This window comes from Tiliqua scincoides, chromosome 10 (genome assembly GCF_035046505.1).
Source record: "Tiliqua scincoides isolate rTilSci1 chromosome 10, rTilSci1.hap2, whole genome shotgun sequence".
NCBI lineage: Eukaryota > Metazoa > Chordata > Lepidosauria > Squamata > Scincidae > Tiliqua > Tiliqua scincoides.
Genome location: NC_089830.1, coordinates 2,021,861 through 2,040,022, shown reverse-complemented (window position 1 = coordinate 2,040,022; position 18,162 = coordinate 2,021,861). Strand labels below are relative to the sequence as shown.

At 48.3% G+C, this 18,162-nt stretch overlaps 1 protein-coding gene across 1 annotated transcript in view; it reads left to right on the top strand.

The window, feature by feature from the left end:
* CSMD2 (CUB and Sushi multiple domains 2) overlaps positions 1 to 18,162 on the top strand; it is a 594,109-nt gene that overhangs the window by 562,101 nt on the left and 13,846 nt on the right. Inside the window, exons 58-65 of the mRNA XM_066638160.1 lie at positions 6,063 to 6,239; positions 7,728 to 7,907; positions 9,173 to 9,346; positions 10,714 to 10,887; positions 11,709 to 11,782; positions 14,515 to 14,626; positions 15,754 to 15,933; positions 17,746 to 17,811. Of these exons, the coding sequence (XP_066494257.1) occupies positions 6,063 to 6,239; positions 7,728 to 7,907; positions 9,173 to 9,346; positions 10,714 to 10,887; positions 11,709 to 11,782; positions 14,515 to 14,626; positions 15,754 to 15,933; positions 17,746 to 17,811 (1,137 nt within the window). The remainder of the gene's footprint in view (positions 1 to 6,062; positions 6,240 to 7,727; positions 7,908 to 9,172; positions 9,347 to 10,713; positions 10,888 to 11,708; positions 11,783 to 14,514; positions 14,627 to 15,753; positions 15,934 to 17,745; positions 17,812 to 18,162) is intronic.

Genomic DNA, 18,162 nt, shown 5'->3' with positions numbered 1-18,162 from the left:
CATTCTCTTACCTCAAGGAGGCCTCTGCGACTGTCGTCCCCCCAAGCAGGATGCAGTGCATGCTCTGTGGGGTTGGCTGCATCTGCACTGGCAAGTTGGATAGGATTGGGTCCTATGTTACTTGGAATGCTGTATTTAAAAAAACCTCATGAAGATTGGTCTATAGATACATAGACGTTGTCTTAGTTGGCTTGTATGGGAAGAAACTTGTTTTTAAAAGCCCACCAGGTGATGAACTTTTCAAAACAGTTTCCAACTGGTACTGCCACGTGAGTTTTAGAAAATCAGTGGATGGAAGCTCACCCACCCCCCAACCAGAGCGAGGCAGGAGAACAACACAGCAAGAGAACATGCTGTCAGCTCCTGTGTCTCTGGCTGATCAGGAAGCCAAGGGCTTTGCAAATGAGTTGGAAATTTATTCTGAATTGGTGGAGCCAATGATTGAAAAGACACCGTGTCCCATTTATTAATATACCAGAGTCTGAAGGATTTGATTTTTTTTTCTTCAAAAATCTTTTTATTTTTTTTTTCTTATTTTTTGCCAGAGCTGGGGAGGGGTTATGTGTATTAATCCCAGGATAAATAACTTGTCAAGTTCAAAAGCGACCAGGAATACAGATCCCAGGCAGTGCTTTTTAATCACAGCCCTTCTGAATAATGGGAATATTATGCCTCTAATGCGGATTCTTTAATGTTAGGCGTTCTCCGATCAGGAGACAGAAAGTAATTCACAGTGATGGGTAGTTTGCAGTGCCTTTGATTTGTATTCAGGACAAGCAGAAGGTATTCTGAGGACTGCTGTTCAAACAGGAGGTCTGGATCACAGATCCATACACTTGTGGGGGCAAAAGAGTTTTGCCTTTGTTCTCCTGGTCCTGACTGTCGTACACTCCCAGGGTTTTGGGGTGCTCAGAGTTCTTGGTTCTTGAACCCTAGAGCCCTCAAGGACCCCTGTTCGGTAGTACTGCCACCACCCTGTACGTGCCAGTGTCTCAGTCCAGAGATACCGAGACCCTCTAGGCTTAATTCTATCCCTTGCAGGCGCTGAGCACTTTCTTTAATTAAAGCCTCAGTCCTCACGTTACTAGTCCTCAATGAGTATTTGGTATCTTGCTGAACGGTTAGGCAGGATTCTGAACCTTTGTCCCCAACAGAAAATGAACAACTTAGTAAAAGGATTTTTACTTTATTAAGTAGGTAGGGTTACATAAAGTTACAAAAGGCAACAAATGCTAGAGGCATAAAACTTCTAGGAAACATCTCAGCATTAAAATAACAAAGCTAACTGGCTATCTCTATTATTCCCTAACTCTCACCTGGGTCAGCTTTCTTTTGTAGATCTTTCAGCTCCTTTACCTATGAGGCCGCATGGCCCTGGGGGACCAGGCTCTGCCTGCAGGATGTTGCACCCACAACCTTTTCCACCAAACAGACAAAGGCACACCCCTTGGGCTTTGTTCTTATATTTCTCATGCTAACAGGTGACTCTGTACTCATTTAAACTGTCCAATCAGAACTCTTGGGGACAGAATCTTCCCAAAGTGGGGCTGGATGCTAGCCCTCTCAGCTCTCCCCTCCCCACTGGAGGTCCATGGGCGCCTTTCTGTCTGTGTAGGTGCTACCTTATCACCTCTCATTGAGTTGTAAATTCCGTTGGCTGTTGTTACTCACATCCTTGCAGCTAGGAACTGCAAGCCACTTCTCTGTTACTGGTTTACTTTGGTTCAGGCTCCACATGCTACTAGGCCTAAACTGTACATATTCACGACATTGACCCACAATAAGCAACCCACATCTCTAAGGCTTGGTAGTGATGACGAAAAGAACAATCTGATAGGGTTGGAGGAGCTCTTGGTTGTCTCTTAAGGTTTCCTTTCTCCTTCAGAAGGAATCTTCCTTCTATAAAACATATATAACTCATGAAGACCTTCCACAAGAGAAAAGAACCCTTATCCTCAAGGGTTAGGTGGTTTAGGCTGATGAAAGAGGGTGTGGGTTGCATCCTGCCACAGTCAGGAATTTCCCCGAATCTCTCCCTGACTCTCTGGGTGATCGTCTTGACACCCATGAACTGTGAAGATAATTCAAGGGGTCACCAAACATTGGAAATTGGTTTCTCCCACACATTTCAATTGTTCATAATTATATTAAGGCAGTACTAAGACCTTCAGAAAAAGTTCAACAGAACGTCAAAACAGCAGAATCTCAAACAGCACCTGGATGATATACCCATGAAATTTTGTGTACGTGTATTTATTTTAATTTAAAGCATTTATATCCTATCCTTTCTCATTTTTAGACAACTGACGGCAGCTTACACTTAATCAAAATATACATCTAAACATAAAATAATCACAAAACGTACAAGAAAATGTTTGTGTTTGCACACCTATCCCCTTGATGATGCTTGTGAACAAAGTGAGTACGGAATGAATGAAGCTCTCCTCATTCTATTGGCTGTTCTTGGGGCAGTGCAGGTGTTTTGCAGGCAGTAGCTGGCACTCCTGCATGGAATCTTCCAGGCCAAGGCATCAGGAAGAGAGCGTGGTGTGCGGAGCATTGCCGCAAGACAGTCCTCCTTCCCACCTGCTCCTGGTCTGATTGGCTTGAAAATGCCCCCCCCCCCCAGCAGTTGGCAGTGACACCGCTGCTAGCTGCCTTACCACTGCACTCGTCCTGGTGAATAGGGGGTGTCCTAAAAAATATTTTGCATTGGACCCCACAGGACCTAAGGCCAGTCTTGTCTGGAATGAACCCACAGAGCAATGACAGAGCATTTGTTTGTTTGTTTGTTTGTTTGATTTATATTCTGCCTTTCTCCCCGAAGGGGACCAAGGAGGCTAATTAATTCCCCCATGAATTAATTCTCACTTGAGAGCTTGCAGGAACTGAAAGGGGTGCTAGCTGGCTGGCTCATGTGTCCTTCCTGTCTCGTCTTTTTGAGTGATGGGAGTGATGAGGTGGAGCTTGGATTCCTCATGCAAGGACCTCACCAGCTCTAGCCCCAGGGCAGAATCCGACATGAAGCCCTCTTCTCGGGGCGGCCTGAGGGGTTGCTCTCCCCCCCCCAGAAGGGGCCTTGGGCAGCCTCCGAGGAGCCAGTTTTCAGAGATCAGCTCCTGCTGATCTGCCTTTGCGGAGGGCTTCTTTGCCCCACAGTCCTTGTTCTTAGGGCTTGGATACAACAGGAAAATGAGTCTGCCTGTTCTGGGTGGTGTGGCAAAGAAAGCAGAGACAGTTGTTCTCACACAAGATATTAAAGTCTTTTTTCCCCCCATAATCATAAAAATGCAGAGAGAGAGAAAAAAAGGGATGTTTTAAGGGGGAAAAAAAGACCCAATCAATATTTCAAAGGCCACAAATGGCTTGAAATGAAGCGAGTTAATTAATCGCGGTGCGTTGAAACTCTGCTTGGTTCAGCGTCTCTGTTTCGCGCGGTGCAGGCTGCCTTGTCTCCCAGATCCACTTTCCCGCACAGAGACGTCAGGCTTCATTTAGCTTTAATTTCCAGCGAGTTTTAAAATGGAAATGGGTATTTAAAAAGGAGGAAAAAAAGAAAACCCTCAAAGCTTTTCCCATCCCTCTTCCAGCCACTGCTATCCAAGCAAAGAGACCAAATGGGGCATTTGGGTTGGGGGGGGGGAAGATGGAAGGCAAGTGATGTGGAGTGATTCTGTTTCATGCCCCTCCACTGGATTCCTGAATGAGACTTTTGTGGAAAATCAAGACATTTAGAAGTGACCAGAGGTGGGGGCTTTGCCAAACACAGGAGGGTTTAAAACAGATTTTAAACAAATGCCGCTTTGCTCTCTCTTAATTGGCAAACATTGTTCTGCCCCATGCTCTCATACAGTGGCATAGCTAAGGGGGGCAGGGGGTGCATTGCACCGGGTACCATGTCTTGAAGGGATGCCAACCCTGGCACCCCCTAACAGCAGTTCCCAAGGTGGAACCAACTCGATATGACTCTCTACCCATTGGTGCAAGAGAAGGTACTGCAGTGATAAGGATACTGCACTGCAATACTTTCTCCTGCAAACCCCCCCCCCACGGGCACTCGGAGCAATTGCAAGCCACTTTGAGTGGCTGTCCGCTTTTTTGTTTGGCCGCACCAAGCGGCGTGCAACCTCTCCAAGCGCACCCTAAACTCAGAAGTAAACACCATCACAATTACTTTTGGGTCAGGCACTTAAGGGGGTTTACATCCAACATCATGGCCCTGGGTGCTAGATGCTCTAGCTGCACCACTGCTCTGATATGACCGGCAAAGATATACGTTTACAAAGCCCAGGTGTGTAACCTGTTCCTGTCACCCCCACTTTGTGTTTCAAGCGAAGTGTAAGCTGCTGTTTAATTAAAATTGCATGGAGAAAATTGAGGACTTACAGGACACTGGAGACTTCCAGCTGTATCCAAAGCTGGATTTCAGCAAATATGTTTTATAGGGCCTTGTTAGCGGGTGATCTTGGGCCTTTAATGCAGGAGCACGAAAAACATAAAGAGAAATGACAGATTAGAGACCAGAATAAGGATCAGGTGGCAGGTTGAAGTGTCTTGTGTTTATGAGCCCACTAAGCCAAGAGCCTCTTCAACAAACACAAACACATTTAACTGGGGAGAGAACAGCAAGTTTTTCCCTTCCCCCAAGAGTTGCTGTTCTTCTAAGATGATCACCTTGGGGTATGTAAAAGCCAGCTGTTTGGGAAGTGGCAAACGTGAGGTCTTTTCCATGGAGGAAAGTCAGTTTTTCAAGGCCTGCTTTTCTGCACTGAAATTCAGCTGTTTGAAGAACCTGCAAGACCTTCTTGCGCTGTCAAGAAGGATGTTGATCTAGGGGGACAAATTCAATTGACAGCTGCAACAGGGGTGTGGAGCCACAAAGATCATGCAGACTACGCATGTTTCTTTGGGGGCATAATTGGACCTGGATACCTCACAGACTGTCTTCCCCCATGTAATCCTGCATGTCCCCTAAGATCATCAGGGAGGGCTCTTCTCAGACTACTGCCAAAAAAAGTTTCCTTTGTTTTGCCTGTGCATTTTTGAGAGCTGTGTGTACCATTTCTGAACCGGATCTGAAACCTGGATCTCTGGTAGCAGGGCTGGGCAAGCCTTTTATTTGCCGGAGTCCTCAGAGAGCTACTGACATTCTACTAGACACTGTACTAGGCTAGAGGGAACAAGGGTCTGTTGGTGTTAGACCAGCGGTGTCAAACATAAGATCTGTGGGCCAAATGTGGCCCACGAAAGCCCTTTATTTGGCCTGCTTGTTAGGTGGACTCTTCCACTGCTTTCAGCTGCTGTGCTGTGCTGTGCTGAGGTGTCACTGTTGAAAGGGTGGCCTGCATGATATTTGCCGTATCTTGAAAATATGATCAAGATTTGCATATTTTTATCTCCTGCAGCTAATGACTTCCTAGGTGAGAACAAAATGCTTAATGATTTCACTTCCAGCCCTCAGCAGGCATCATGAATGCTATCACAACCAGTTGTATGAATGAGTTTGATGCCCCTGCATGAGACAATCTTCGTATGTGCATCCAACTGTCTCTGTAGTCCAGACTGCCCTGACAGGCGCCATTTGGTGACATTCTTCCTCTTCACTCTTCTAATGTGGGCGTGTTCATTTGCTTCTCCTGTTTGTTGGCAACCTTCAGTCTCGAAAGACTCTGGTATCGCGCTCTGAAAGGTGGTTCTGGAACAGCATCTAGTGTGGCTGAAAAGGCCAATTCGGGAGTGACAATCCCTTCCACACTGGGAGCAAGTGTAGTGTGTCCCTGGTCTGTCTCCCTGGCTGTGGGCCTTCCTTCTTTGCCTCTTAGCCTCAGACTGTTGGCCAAGTGTCTCTTCAAACTGGGAAAGGCCATGCTGCACTGCCCGCCTCCAAGCGGGCCGCTCAGAGGCCAGGGATTCCCACCTGTTGAGGTCCACTCCTAAGGCCTTCAGATCCCTCATGCAGATGTCGTTGTATCACAGCTGTGGTCTACCTGTAGGGCGCTTTCCTTGCACGAGTTCTCCATAGAGTTCTCCATAGAGTTCTCCATTGCTTCTCCTATTTGCAGTTATATCCTGTGGGAATCCCGGGACGCCCAGCAACGCAAGGGTGATATTCAACGATGGCCTGGTGTTCTCCAGCTCCATCATATACAAGTGTCGGGACGGCTATTACTCCACAGGTGTACTCAGCAGGCATTGCACCGTCAATGGGACCTGGACTGGTAACACCCCCGAGTGTACAGGTGAGTGGTCCAAGGACAGGTGGGGGCTGGCCCCCCTTTCTGTCAAAGAGAGGTAAGCCAACCCCCAAAACATGTCCAATAATTGAATGCCCCTCCAAATTCGTTGTCCATCCTGGAATTTATCTGCTGCCTATTATCCAAGGGCCCAGTCCTATCCAACTTTCCAGCACTGATGCAGCCGCAATGCATGCCCAAGGTAAGGGAACAAACACTCCCTTACCTTGAGGAGGCCTCTGTGGCTGCCCCTCCACTGCCCTGGCACGTTCCTCCTGCAGGCACAGGAACGCTCTGGTCTTCTCTCCAGTGCTCCTGTAGCACACCACTAAGGGTGATGCTAGAACCCCCTTTATGGCTTCTTTACAGCAGTCACTGCCAGGTAGTGGCTGGGCCCAATAGGCCATAATTCCCCTGGCCCTGTCAGGACCATCCTGTCAACGAGACCAGATGAGACAACACAACTGTCTTAGGTGGTGTGTTGATGGGAGGCACCCATCTGCTTCTTCTCCTGCTCCTTGGAGGGGAGGAACAGGGTGGAAGTATGGGGGAGAATGGAGAGCAAGAACATTTTGCTCTAGCAAAAGCATGTAGGAGAGGAAACGAGAAGCCTAGCCCACCCCCTCCTGTCCTCCACACTTCCTTTTCAAATCCAGGAAGCATGAGGAGCAGCAGAGCCAATACCTGATGTGCACCTGTGTGGCAGAGTGGGTGGGCACAAGTAGCATTTAGCACACTGCCTCATATGCAAAGAGGTCTTGGTCTAGCTCAGGGGTGTCCAAAGTTTTTGGCAGGAGGGCCACATCAACTCTCTGATACTGTGTCGGGGGCCGGGGGGGGGGAAGAATTAATTTACATTTAAAATTTGAATAAATTTGCATAAGTTTACATAAATGAATATATTAAAGATGAACTTGAATGAATGAGTGAAGGTGTTGCAATAGCTCAAGGCCTATAAAAGGCCTTGCAAAAAGCAAGGCTGGCCTTTCCTTTGCTGCTGCTACTGCATCACAGACATGAAACAACAAGCAGTGGAAAGAGCACTTATCCCACAGCTCACATGAGAGGTCAAACAGTTGCCCTCATGCTGAGAGCAGTTGTGTCAGGCCAGTATGGGCTCCAACAAATCTCTGGAGGGCCAGAGGCTCATTGGAGACTGGGGAGGCCACATTGAGAGGGCCTCGAGGGCCGCAAGTGGCCCCAGGGCTGGGGTTTGGGCACCCCTGGTCTAGCTTATGGCTTCCATACTTGCCCCACATTAACACTTGCCCCAGCACACACATTTGGAAGTTAGGTAAAGAGCTATATTCTGCTGTCAGTCCCCTCCCACTCAACTTCTGCAGTAAAGGTCTGATAATAATAGCCCACTGTACAAAAATACAGCTGAAGATTTTTATGTATTCACCTGCTATGTCAGTTAAAGACAGATTTTTTTTTTTCAGCTTTCATGAATTGCTGCGGATCTAATAGACACTCTTTTTTTTCTACCTGCAGTGATAAATTGTGGGGATCCTGGAGTCCCAGCCAACGGCATCCGTCTGGGCAGTGACTTTACCTACAACAAAACAGTAGTCTTTCAGTGCATGCCCGGCTACACCATGGAGTCAGACAGAGCCTCTGCTTTGACCTGCACTAAGGACCGCACCTGGAATGGCACGAAACCCGTTTGCAAAGGTGAGGCTGGCTTGAGTACCTGACATCTGCAGGGTAACAGATGGTGGTAACAGACCTAAATCAAAACTTGCCCAAGAAATGTGGGTTACGGTGGATTACATAACAGCTGGATCCCAGCCCTCCCACCTCCTCCCCGCCCACCCCAGAGTCTTGCATCGGCCAAGCTCGGCCAATGCAAGGCTCACTCTGCAAGCCTGTGGAGGCTGGATGCAACCTCCATGGGCCAGCACACCTCCATACTTTGTGACACATTTGTGACCCTCCTCGGCTGGTGGAAGGGACTTGTGCCAGCCTAATTTGTGATTAGGACTGCATCCTTAGAAGTCTGCTTTACAGGCTCGTGAGGAAGACTTGGCAATTTTGAAACGGCTTTTGGTTGGCAATCTTCAGTCTCGAAAGACTATGGTATAAGCCTACAGCACCCAGTATTCCCAGGCGGTCTCCCATCCAAGTACTAACCAGGCCTGACCCTGCTTAGCTTCCAAGATCATGGTATAAGCCTACAGCATCCGGTATTCCCAGGCGGTCTCCCATCCAAGTACTAACCAGGCCTGACCCTGCTTAGCTTCCAAGATCATGGTATAAGCCTACAGCATCCGGTATTCCCAGGCGGTCTCCCATCCAAGTACTAACCAGGCCTGACCCTGCTTAGCTTCCCAGATCAGACGAAATCAGGAGATAGTGTTCAGTGCTTAATTTCAAGAGATAGGCAGGGATATGCCAATCGGCCTGGTGCTGCTAAGATGCTAGTTTGGGATGGGATGAATTTTTACCCCAGCTAGAAATCTGGGCTGGAACAAAAGCATCTGGATGAGATGGAAATGTTTCTGGAGCAGGCCCCAAACCATTTTTCTTACAGTCAAGTTCCAGGCCCATTTTGGAAACGTGTAATGTCTTCAGCCAGGCTACGCTCACTACGGATAGAGGCTCCTAGTGCATCAAGGGGCACCAGTGTAGCCTCATAGCTTGACTGTTGGATGAAGACTGAACACGTTCAAATCCTCACCCAGTTTTGAAGTTCATTGGATGGCCTTGGGCCAGTCACACTTTCTTAGTCCAAACCGCCTTGTGGGGTTATTGCGGGGAGAGAAACAAGAGGAACCCTACATGCTGTCCTGAGCTGCTTGGGAGAGGAGTGGAGCAGACAGTCCTGGAGTGGGATTTTGTGAGTCGTTCTGCATGCTGCAGCCTGCTCTGGTCTACCGGATACTGCATGTCCTCTACTGCTAGCCATGCTCACATATGCCTTTCTCTCTTCCACCCAGCTATCATCTGCAAACCCCCCCAAGTTGTCCCCAATGGGAAAGTGGTGGGGTCTGATTTCAGCTGGGGGTCAAGTGTGAGCTACGCCTGCCTCGAAGGATACCAGCTCTCCCTGCCTGCCGTCCTGACCTGCGAAGGGAACGGAACGTGGAGCGGAGAACTCCCACAGTGTTTTCGTAAGCAGACGTCCCCAGCTGTGTCTTAGAATCTATGCCGAAAAGAGCAACCAAAATGATTACTGTGGGGACAGCCACTAAAATGGAGTGTCAGGAGAGTTAGAGCAGACAAAAGGAAATGTTTCTTCACCCACTGTGTGGTTAGTCTGTGGAACTCCTTGCCACAGGATGCGGTGATGGTGTTTGACCTAGATGCCTTTAAAAGGGAATTGGACAGATTCCCAGAAGAAATGTTTGTCGCAGATTGCAGACCATGATGGGTATGTGAACCTCCTGGTTTTGGAAGTAGGCTGTCTCAGAATGCCAGGTGCAAGGGATGCAGGTCTCTTGTTGTCCTGTGAGATTCAGGACGCTGAAGTAGATGGGCCTTTGGCCTGATCAAGCAGGGTTCTTCTTATAATCTGAATGGGGCAGGTGGCCCACAGTGCACTCCCCCTATTGTGGCCAGTGCCTGAGGTTGCTGGGTTGGACAGGTGACGGGGACAAGCAGCTACCAAAGAGCCCTTGCTCCTCTGTGTGTTTCAGGCGAAGGGGTGTAAGGGGGGGCTTCAAGGTGCTTCTTTGTTTAGTGTGCCGTATCCTTAGGCCCCATGCCCTCCTCCCCAACTCATCCTGCGGCCCACCTCCCTCATTCTTGCACCAGGGACAAAAAGCCTTTTCAAAAGCCTGTCTTTCATTTAGACAAGTGCAGGAAGGGCTAAGCTCTGTTTGCAGAACTGGTCCTCGGCACTCGGGTAGCATTTGATGATGCCTTAGCTGTTAAGCCCCTCCGGGGCTCCCGCATGCCATTAAACAAGCGCTGGGTTCTTCGGTTCAGAGAATTTGATTGGCTGAGCTCCTGCGCGTCCACCATGTACAGCTCTTGTTAAACAACGTGGTGTGGCGCCGTTGAGCTGATCGTGGCTCCATTTTTTTCTGGTGGTAGCAGGTGGTATCTGTACAACAGCCATTAAGAGGCTCAGAAAAGCAGCTTGCAAGCTGCACACCTCCTGTTGTAGAACGAACAGGTTTTCCCGTTTAACAGGGTACCGCATGGCGATTTGCCGTTGCGCCATGGAAGATCTGTTTTTAAATTTTAAGCAAAAGCAGAGTGGGGAAAAAAGAGAAGTTTGCCTTCTGTTCTCCCTCACTCTGTCTGCCAGGAGATGGAGGGGAAGGTGGAAATTAATTAAACAATAATTGACAACAAGACAGGAAGAGCACAGAAAGAAGCCAGCACAGCCCTTCTGCCAGGAGCAGGTTTTGCTTCTGGAAGCAATGATGGCTCTGGGCAGGCTGCGTAGGATTTGAAGGTGGGGGGGGGGGGAGAATGATGTGAGTTTTGATTAAAAGTCTTCACCATTGATAGAACTGCCTGCTTATTACAGCTGTCTTTTGTGGCGACCCGGGAATCCCGGCTCAAGGAAGGCGGGAAGACCGTGGGTTCACCTACCGCTCCTCCGTCTCATATTCCTGTTTGCCTCCCTTGGTACTGGTGGGGTCACCACGGAGGTTCTGCCAATCTGACGGGACATGGAGTGGGACACAGCCCAGTTGCATAGGTAAGGGGGAGGGGTCTGCAGCACCAATGAGAGCCGCGTGAGCTGTCGGCTGGATAGTCCAGTGGTTAGAATTGAAAAAATCTGACTTTATGATGAAAGCTGAATTTAATTCAGGTGAAATTTATTATTTCAGTGGTTCCCAAACTTTTCTGACTGGTGGTTCCCTTGACCTACTGAACCATTGGCCATGACTACCCATTAAGGCTACAATCCTGTACCTTGTGTAGGGTAGCTGGTTTTTCACTAGGATTCCGCTGTTCCCCTGGCTAGTTTCTGTGGCTCCCCAGGGAATCACAAATCAGTTTGGGAACAACTGCATTAAAAGCTATGCTCCTCTTTTCAGCTAAGATTGGCTCCCAAATGGTCTTGCAACTAATATCTACACCAAGATACAATATGGGGGAGGGAGGTCTGTTGGGGATAGTGGTAGTGTTTGGGTGACCAGTTTTTCTCTTAGGGGCAGAGGGGAAAGGAGCACCCAACTGGATTCAGGGTCTGGCTGAAGATACTTGTTAGGTTGCTGAATGACCCACACACACACACACACACACACACAGAGCCACTATTTCTAAAAAGCAGATGAACTTGCAGCCTTTCAGATTCACACACCCAGTTTGACTTGCTTTTTAAAATAACGTTGAGAGTTGGTGTGGCTTCACGGCTAGGGGTGCAAATCTGGAGCTGGGTTTTTTTAGCTGTGCTCCCCTCCACCACAAACTTACTAGGTAGATGTCAGTCATTCCCGGACAGGAATCCTGGCTTTAAAAATGGCATCATTCTCCTTTGTTTTTAAGTGTCTTTGTGTGTGTTCTTCAACTTAGATCCAACGCTTACAACTTGCGTCGACCCTGGTGTGCCCCTTTTCGGAATGCAAAACAACTCCCAAGGTTATCAGGTAATGAAACAAGTTCTCACTGCCTCTCTTCCAGCTTTCTTTCACTTTATCTCCCCCCTCCTCTCTGTCTTTATCTGTTTCATTTATTTTTCATATCTATCCATCTGATCTAAAATCATCTCCCTTCCTGAACCAATTTCCTATTCACATTTTGCAGACCTATAGGATGGTTTCCATGACTGGGAAGCAAGTGCATTGCACAAAGAAGTCTACCCAAGTCTCTCCCTCTGGTGACCCCTTGAATTATCTTCACAGTTCATGGGTGTCACAATTATCACCCAGAGAGTTAGGGAGAGATTAGGGGAAATTCCTGACTGTGGCAGGATGCAACCCACACCCTCTTTCACCAACCTAATCCATCCAACCCTTGAGGATAACGTGGCCCACTAAGAACACCATAAGCGCCCAGGTTCTTTTGAAATACGTTCCCTTGGTCAAGAAAATGGATTGCACTTAATCTTCCGTATGGAAGAACTTTATTACAAGAAAAGGTTAGTTCTTAAGGGAGCCCTTGTTGCTCCATAAAGATTAATATCATGCATTTACAGTAGCACACAAAAGAAGAAAAGTTAGCTGGCTTATTTACAAGATAGTAAGGTTACTGAGGACCCAAATCAGCACATGAGGAACACAGTAAGAAAGAAAGTCATCTGCTTCCTTCTCAAGCAAATGGAGAGCAGATCCTTGCAGCTTGTACCATTGATGGGATGGATGGAGGCAGCAGCAACAGACTCAGGGTGAAAGGCACCCCTTGTAACTGGCTGCTGATGCAACCCGCATCTCGTGGCCTCATGGATGGGGCAGGCAGTGGGTGTTTCACAGGCATTTGTGTACGAAAGGAGAAGGAGTCCTGCTGGATCAGTCCATAGGGGCAGGAGGTCTGGTCTAGAGGGTAGGTCTGGCAGGAGGTCTGGTCTAGAGGGTAGAGCCTCCGTCTGCCTGAAGATAACATCCGCAGGTCGCCAGTTCGAGGCCACCGGCACCGTGCGACCTTGAAGCAGCTGACAAGCTGAAGCAGAGCTATTCCATCTGCTCTGAGCGCGGGAGGATGGAGGCCAGAATGTGCGACCAGATCAAGAAAGAAACACCTGAATGTTGTGGTTTCTTGAAAGATAGAAACCTTCTTTCAAAATTGTAAAAAATTCCTACGGGGATTTAAATTTGCCTGCCTATGTAAACCGCCTTGAATAAAGTCCGAGGAGAAATCTGAGGACCAAGAAAGGCGGTATAGAAATACCTGTATTATTATTATTATTTTTCTTACATTTTGTTAGGAAGCCCTCAAATGGGACTTCAAGATACTGTCCTCTCCCACTCTTCCTTCCAAGCAACTGTTATTCTGTTGCTATTTCAGTCACCTTTTTTATTTAAAAAAGGACCTTGTAAGCCTCGTAAGGCTTTCCTCGTGCTTCAGCCCCCAGATCTCATGTGCCCTCTTTCCAGCTCTACGATGTTCTTCTTGAGCTGGAGCAACCAGGATGGTACCCAATATTCAGAATGGAGCTGCACATGTTGCCGTACTTCAGCGCTGGCTGTAGGTGTCGCTCTCGTCTCTTTGGCCTTTGGTTACCTTAACAGAGGAGAATGAAGAGAGATAGATATATTTGGTCAAAAAAAGAAACATTGAATAGGCCCCACTTTAAAGTTTGAATTTAAAGTCTTCCAAGTCTCCAAAATGTAAAGAAAGTTGGCAAGTCTGAAAAATCGGACAATTTCTGCTTTAAAGAACCAGGGTGCAATCCTAACCAAATTTCCAGCACCGAAGTAAGGGCAATGCAACTCCAAGGTAAGGGAACAAACATTGCCTTACCTTGAGCAGGCCACTGTGACTGCCCCCCCCAACTGCAGGATACAGGGCATGCCCCACTGGCACAGCTATGGCAGTCCTGAAAATTTGGTGAGAATTCAGCCCCAGTGCCTAGAGGTTTTTGTTGATAATGACATAAAAACACAAAACATTTTGGTGTTGAAGATATTTTCCAGAAATTAAAAAAGATTCCTTTTCCAGTTAGAAATGATACTGTGGCTACATCTGCTGACATTATATCACCCCAACTAATACACTTTTCAAGTATTTAAAATTAAAAATAAAACAAGAACTTGGAATAAAAACACACAACACTGCTTTCTGCAGTGTTTTTTTCATTTTTTGCAAATCACAAGATAATGTGTTGGCAACCTTCAGTCTCGAAAGACTCTGGTATCGCGCTCTGGATGGTGGTTCTGGAACAGCGTCTGGTGTGGCTGAAAAGGCCAATCCGGGAGTGACAATCCCTTCCACACCGGGAACAAGTGCAGTCTGTCCCTGGTCTGTCTCCCTGGCTGTGGGCCTTCCTTCCTTGCCTCTTAGCCTCAGACTGTTGGCCAAGTGTCTCTTCAAACTGGGAAAGGCCATGCTGCACAGCCTGCCTCCAAGCGGGCTGCTCAGAGGCCAGGGTTTCCCACCTGTTGAGGTCCACTCCTAAGGCCTTCAGATCCCTCTTACAGATGTCCTTGTATCGCAGCTGTGGTCTACCTGTAGGGCGCTTTCCTTGCACGAGTTCTCCATAGAGGAGATCCTTTGGGATCCGGCCATCATCCATTCTCACAACATGACCGAGCCAACGCAGGCGTCTCTGTTTCAGCAGTGCATACAAGCTAGGGATTCCAGCTTTTGCAAATCACAAAATCTGTGAAAAAAATGAAACCTTTCTCCTACACCTCTACCAATGCCGAATTTCCCTTCCCAACAGGTTGGGAGTGTCATCTTCTTCAAGTGTCATAAAGGGTATCTGTTGCAAGGATCCACCACCAGAACCTGCCTCCTGAACCTGACGTGGAGCGGAATACAGCCCGACTGCATCCGTGAGTCTTCCGATCTGAGTTGAATTGGAGTCGCTTGGGCGGCTTCTGGCCTGGAGGACTGCACTAAAATACTGGGGATTTACGTTGTGCAGTGTGTCAAGTTACCCAGGCAGACTTCATATTTGGAATCTGCTTCATGGAGACTGGCAGTGCTGGTGGCTTGGAAGTGAGCAGATTGGCCTGGCAACAGCTTGTCCAAGTGGATACGCTGAGATTTTGGCAGCGTGAAGGCAGCTTGTTTTGTAACAAGCAGCCCAATCTTAACTTGTGCTGGAACAGGCTGGCCGAGTGGCCTGCGCTGTATCCAGTCCAAGGTGTAGGTACCAACTGAAGGGCAAACTCAGGGTAAGAGGACGTTCTTCCCCTTTCCCTGAGCACTGCCAGCCCTTTAGGGCTACCTGGGTCTGCACCATCGATTTCACTTGCACAAATTCAAGCAGCCAGTGCAAGGCTGATCGGGCCAGGGATGGAGGTTAGGATTCAGCCTGTGCTGCCTCCCAATTTGTTCTCTCTCCACTCAAAAATGCCCCCACTTCCATTCCACCCTCCTGCCATCCTCTCCCACCTCCTGCACTGGCTTGCTTCAGCCGGTGCAAACTCCCCATGTCCAGGGCTGGATCCAGTACAGGAGGCTGGCATACATTCTTGCACCAGCCCAGCCTGCTCTTAAGGAGCTGCAAATGTACTTTCCCGATACTCCCGGGAAAGTATCTCCCGGGCCTGTGCAGGTGTGTCTGTGCCAGTGGAAATCAGAATTGCGCTTTAAGTGGTACTGAGCTCCAGTGGAGGAGTCGGATAACCCACATCGGCAGTTTTGCACAGTAGGTAGAGCCCAGTGGCTGCTTAAGGCACCTGACCCCTGCTGAATACAGTATCACCCTCTGGCCACTTTCATGGGCAGTGCTGAAGGGCAGGTCAGCAGCCCCCTCCTCTGATAAGCCCCCACAGTGACACAGGGTGTAAGTCACTGATGTCCCCAGTTGGAAACACACTGATACCTTTCCAAGGGTCCCTTTTGGATGATCAAGCTCAGTAGAAATGGCTTTGGTTGATCCAGTCACTTGGCCGGTTTACGCGGAAGGGTGCCATCTCGGTTTTTCAGGGTGTTTTTTCTCTTGTCATTCTAGCTCACAACTGCAAGGAGCCAGAGACTCCACCCCATGCCAATGTGGGCGCGCTGGACTTGCCGTCCCTAGGATACACCTTGATCTACTCTTGCCAGGGTGGGTATTACCTCACCGGAGGATCAGAACACAGGACCTGTAAAGCAGATGGCAGTTGGACTGGGAAGCCCCCTATTTGTCTGGGTAAGCATGTTCTGTGCCCTTCAAGTCGTTCTACTCATATTTTTTTTCCCAGTTTGCATTCATATTTTTCCACTATTTCATGGAATCAAGGCAGGTGACAACTGAAGCATCTTCTCTGTCCCAAAGACTTGCATTTAAAGCAATTCTTGCCTCTTAGCTGTGATCCACACCTGGTTCAGCATCCAATTTCCAACTGTAACCTGCCGGAAGCATGTGCAATGCCCAAGAGCAGCACATGAAACCATCACCCACACCTGTTGTTTCTCCCCAGCACTTTGATACTCAGGGGGTATACTGCCACTGAAACTGGGAGTTCTCTTTTGCAACCACAGCCATACCGATGAACGCGCCTTGCATGAACCTTGAACATAAGAACATAAGAATCCAGCCCCACAGGATCAGGCCATAGGCCCATCTAGTCCAGCTTCCTGTATCTCACAGCGGCCCACCAAATGCTCCAGGGAGCACACCAGATAACAAGAGACCTCATCCTGGTGCCCTCCCTTGCAGCTGGCATTCTGACATAGCCGATTTCTAAAATCAGGAGGTTGCACATACACATCATGGCTTGTACCCCGTAATGGATTTTTCCTCCAGAAACTTGTCCAATCTCCTTTTAAAGGCATCCAGGCCAGTCGCCATCACCACATCCTGTGGCAAGGAGTTCCACAGACCAACCACACGCTGAGTAAATTGTTGGCATCCTTCAGTCTCGGAAGACTATGGTGTCACGCTCTGAATGGTGGTTCTGGAACAGAGTGTCCTCTCCAGTGCGCGAAGCCTGAGTAAAGTAGGTATGGAGGATAGGCTGTTACCCATGCAGCAAATCCCCCCTCTCCACGTCGCTGAAATGGTCCAATGGAAAGGCAGAGGCCAATACGGTTGGTTCCAGCGGCGTGGCAGGAGTTGCCAGAACGTGACTGTGTTCAGCCATGAACTGCCTCAGGGACTCCGGCTCTGGATTTTGCCTCGAGGTTGACTCCTGAAGCCTCTTCCATAACTGGATGTAGCCACAAGGCAGTGGAGGTTTGGGATCAGAGTTTTCCTTCTCTCAGATGAGCTGCCTTCCCAGGCTGTCAAGTCCCATCTACCCGGTGGCTGTTTAGTCGCCTCTTAGGACAAGTACAGCCAAACTGAGGGCCTATTCTTATCCCCAGCCGCCAGGGGATAGCTGAGTAAATAAATATTTTCTTTTGTCTGTTCTAACTCTCCCAACACTCAATTTTAGTGGATGTCCCCTGGTTCTGGTGTTATGTGAGAGTGTAAAGAGCATCTCCCTATCCACTCTGTCCATCCCCTGCATAATTTTGTATGTCTCAATCATGTCCCCCCTCAGGCGTCTCTTTTCTAGGCTGAAGAGGCCCAAACGCCATAGCCTTTCCTCATAAGGAAGGTGCCCCAGCCCCGTAATCATTTATCTTGCTGATAAACTTGCAATTTATCTTGCTGATAAACTACTCTCAAAACCAAATAAGTGTGTGGCCATTACTACACACAATGAAACAACGGATTCATTTATATTTTTCACATTTCTATACCACCTTCCCTCCAAGGAGCTCATGGTAGTGTACATAATTCCTCCCAGGGATGTGCCAGAGTCACAGCACCAAGTCTCGGGTTCAGTCCTGAGTCAGCGACCCCGTGACTCGAGTCAAGTCATGCATCACAGTGTGTGCCAGCACGACTTGAACCCCAAGATCAGACCAGCCCCGCTTATGCTCCCCCGTCCAACTCCACGCTAAAATTAAACTCTGCATCGCAGAGGCAGAGTGCTAACTCCTATTGTTCTTTTGCTCTGCTTATCTTTTTCAGCGGATATTCGGCCCAGCGGGAGACCAGTGGGCACTGCGAGAGATCCACCTCTCCCCAAAGTGTCAGGTACTGCTGATTACCCTTCAGAATTTGGAAAATCCAATCGAACAAGCAGTGGCACAGCATGACCCTCTCACCCACCCATAATTCCTTGTGGTTTCAGGGTCTGATTCCACAGTGAGAAAAGAGTTGATATTCCACTGTGGAGGTGGCTCCTAGTGGAACAGGACACTTAAAAGCGCACATGAACAATGGATGCTTCACAAGCCACCAAAACTATCAACTGTGGCACACCTTTTTTTAAAAAAAAAAATCAGTTAACTTATATGAGGAAAAAAACAGATATCTCTTGTAAGAACCGTTCAAAGTTGCCTACAAAACACACAAGGAATGAGGTTAAAGTGTGCACCGTTTTCT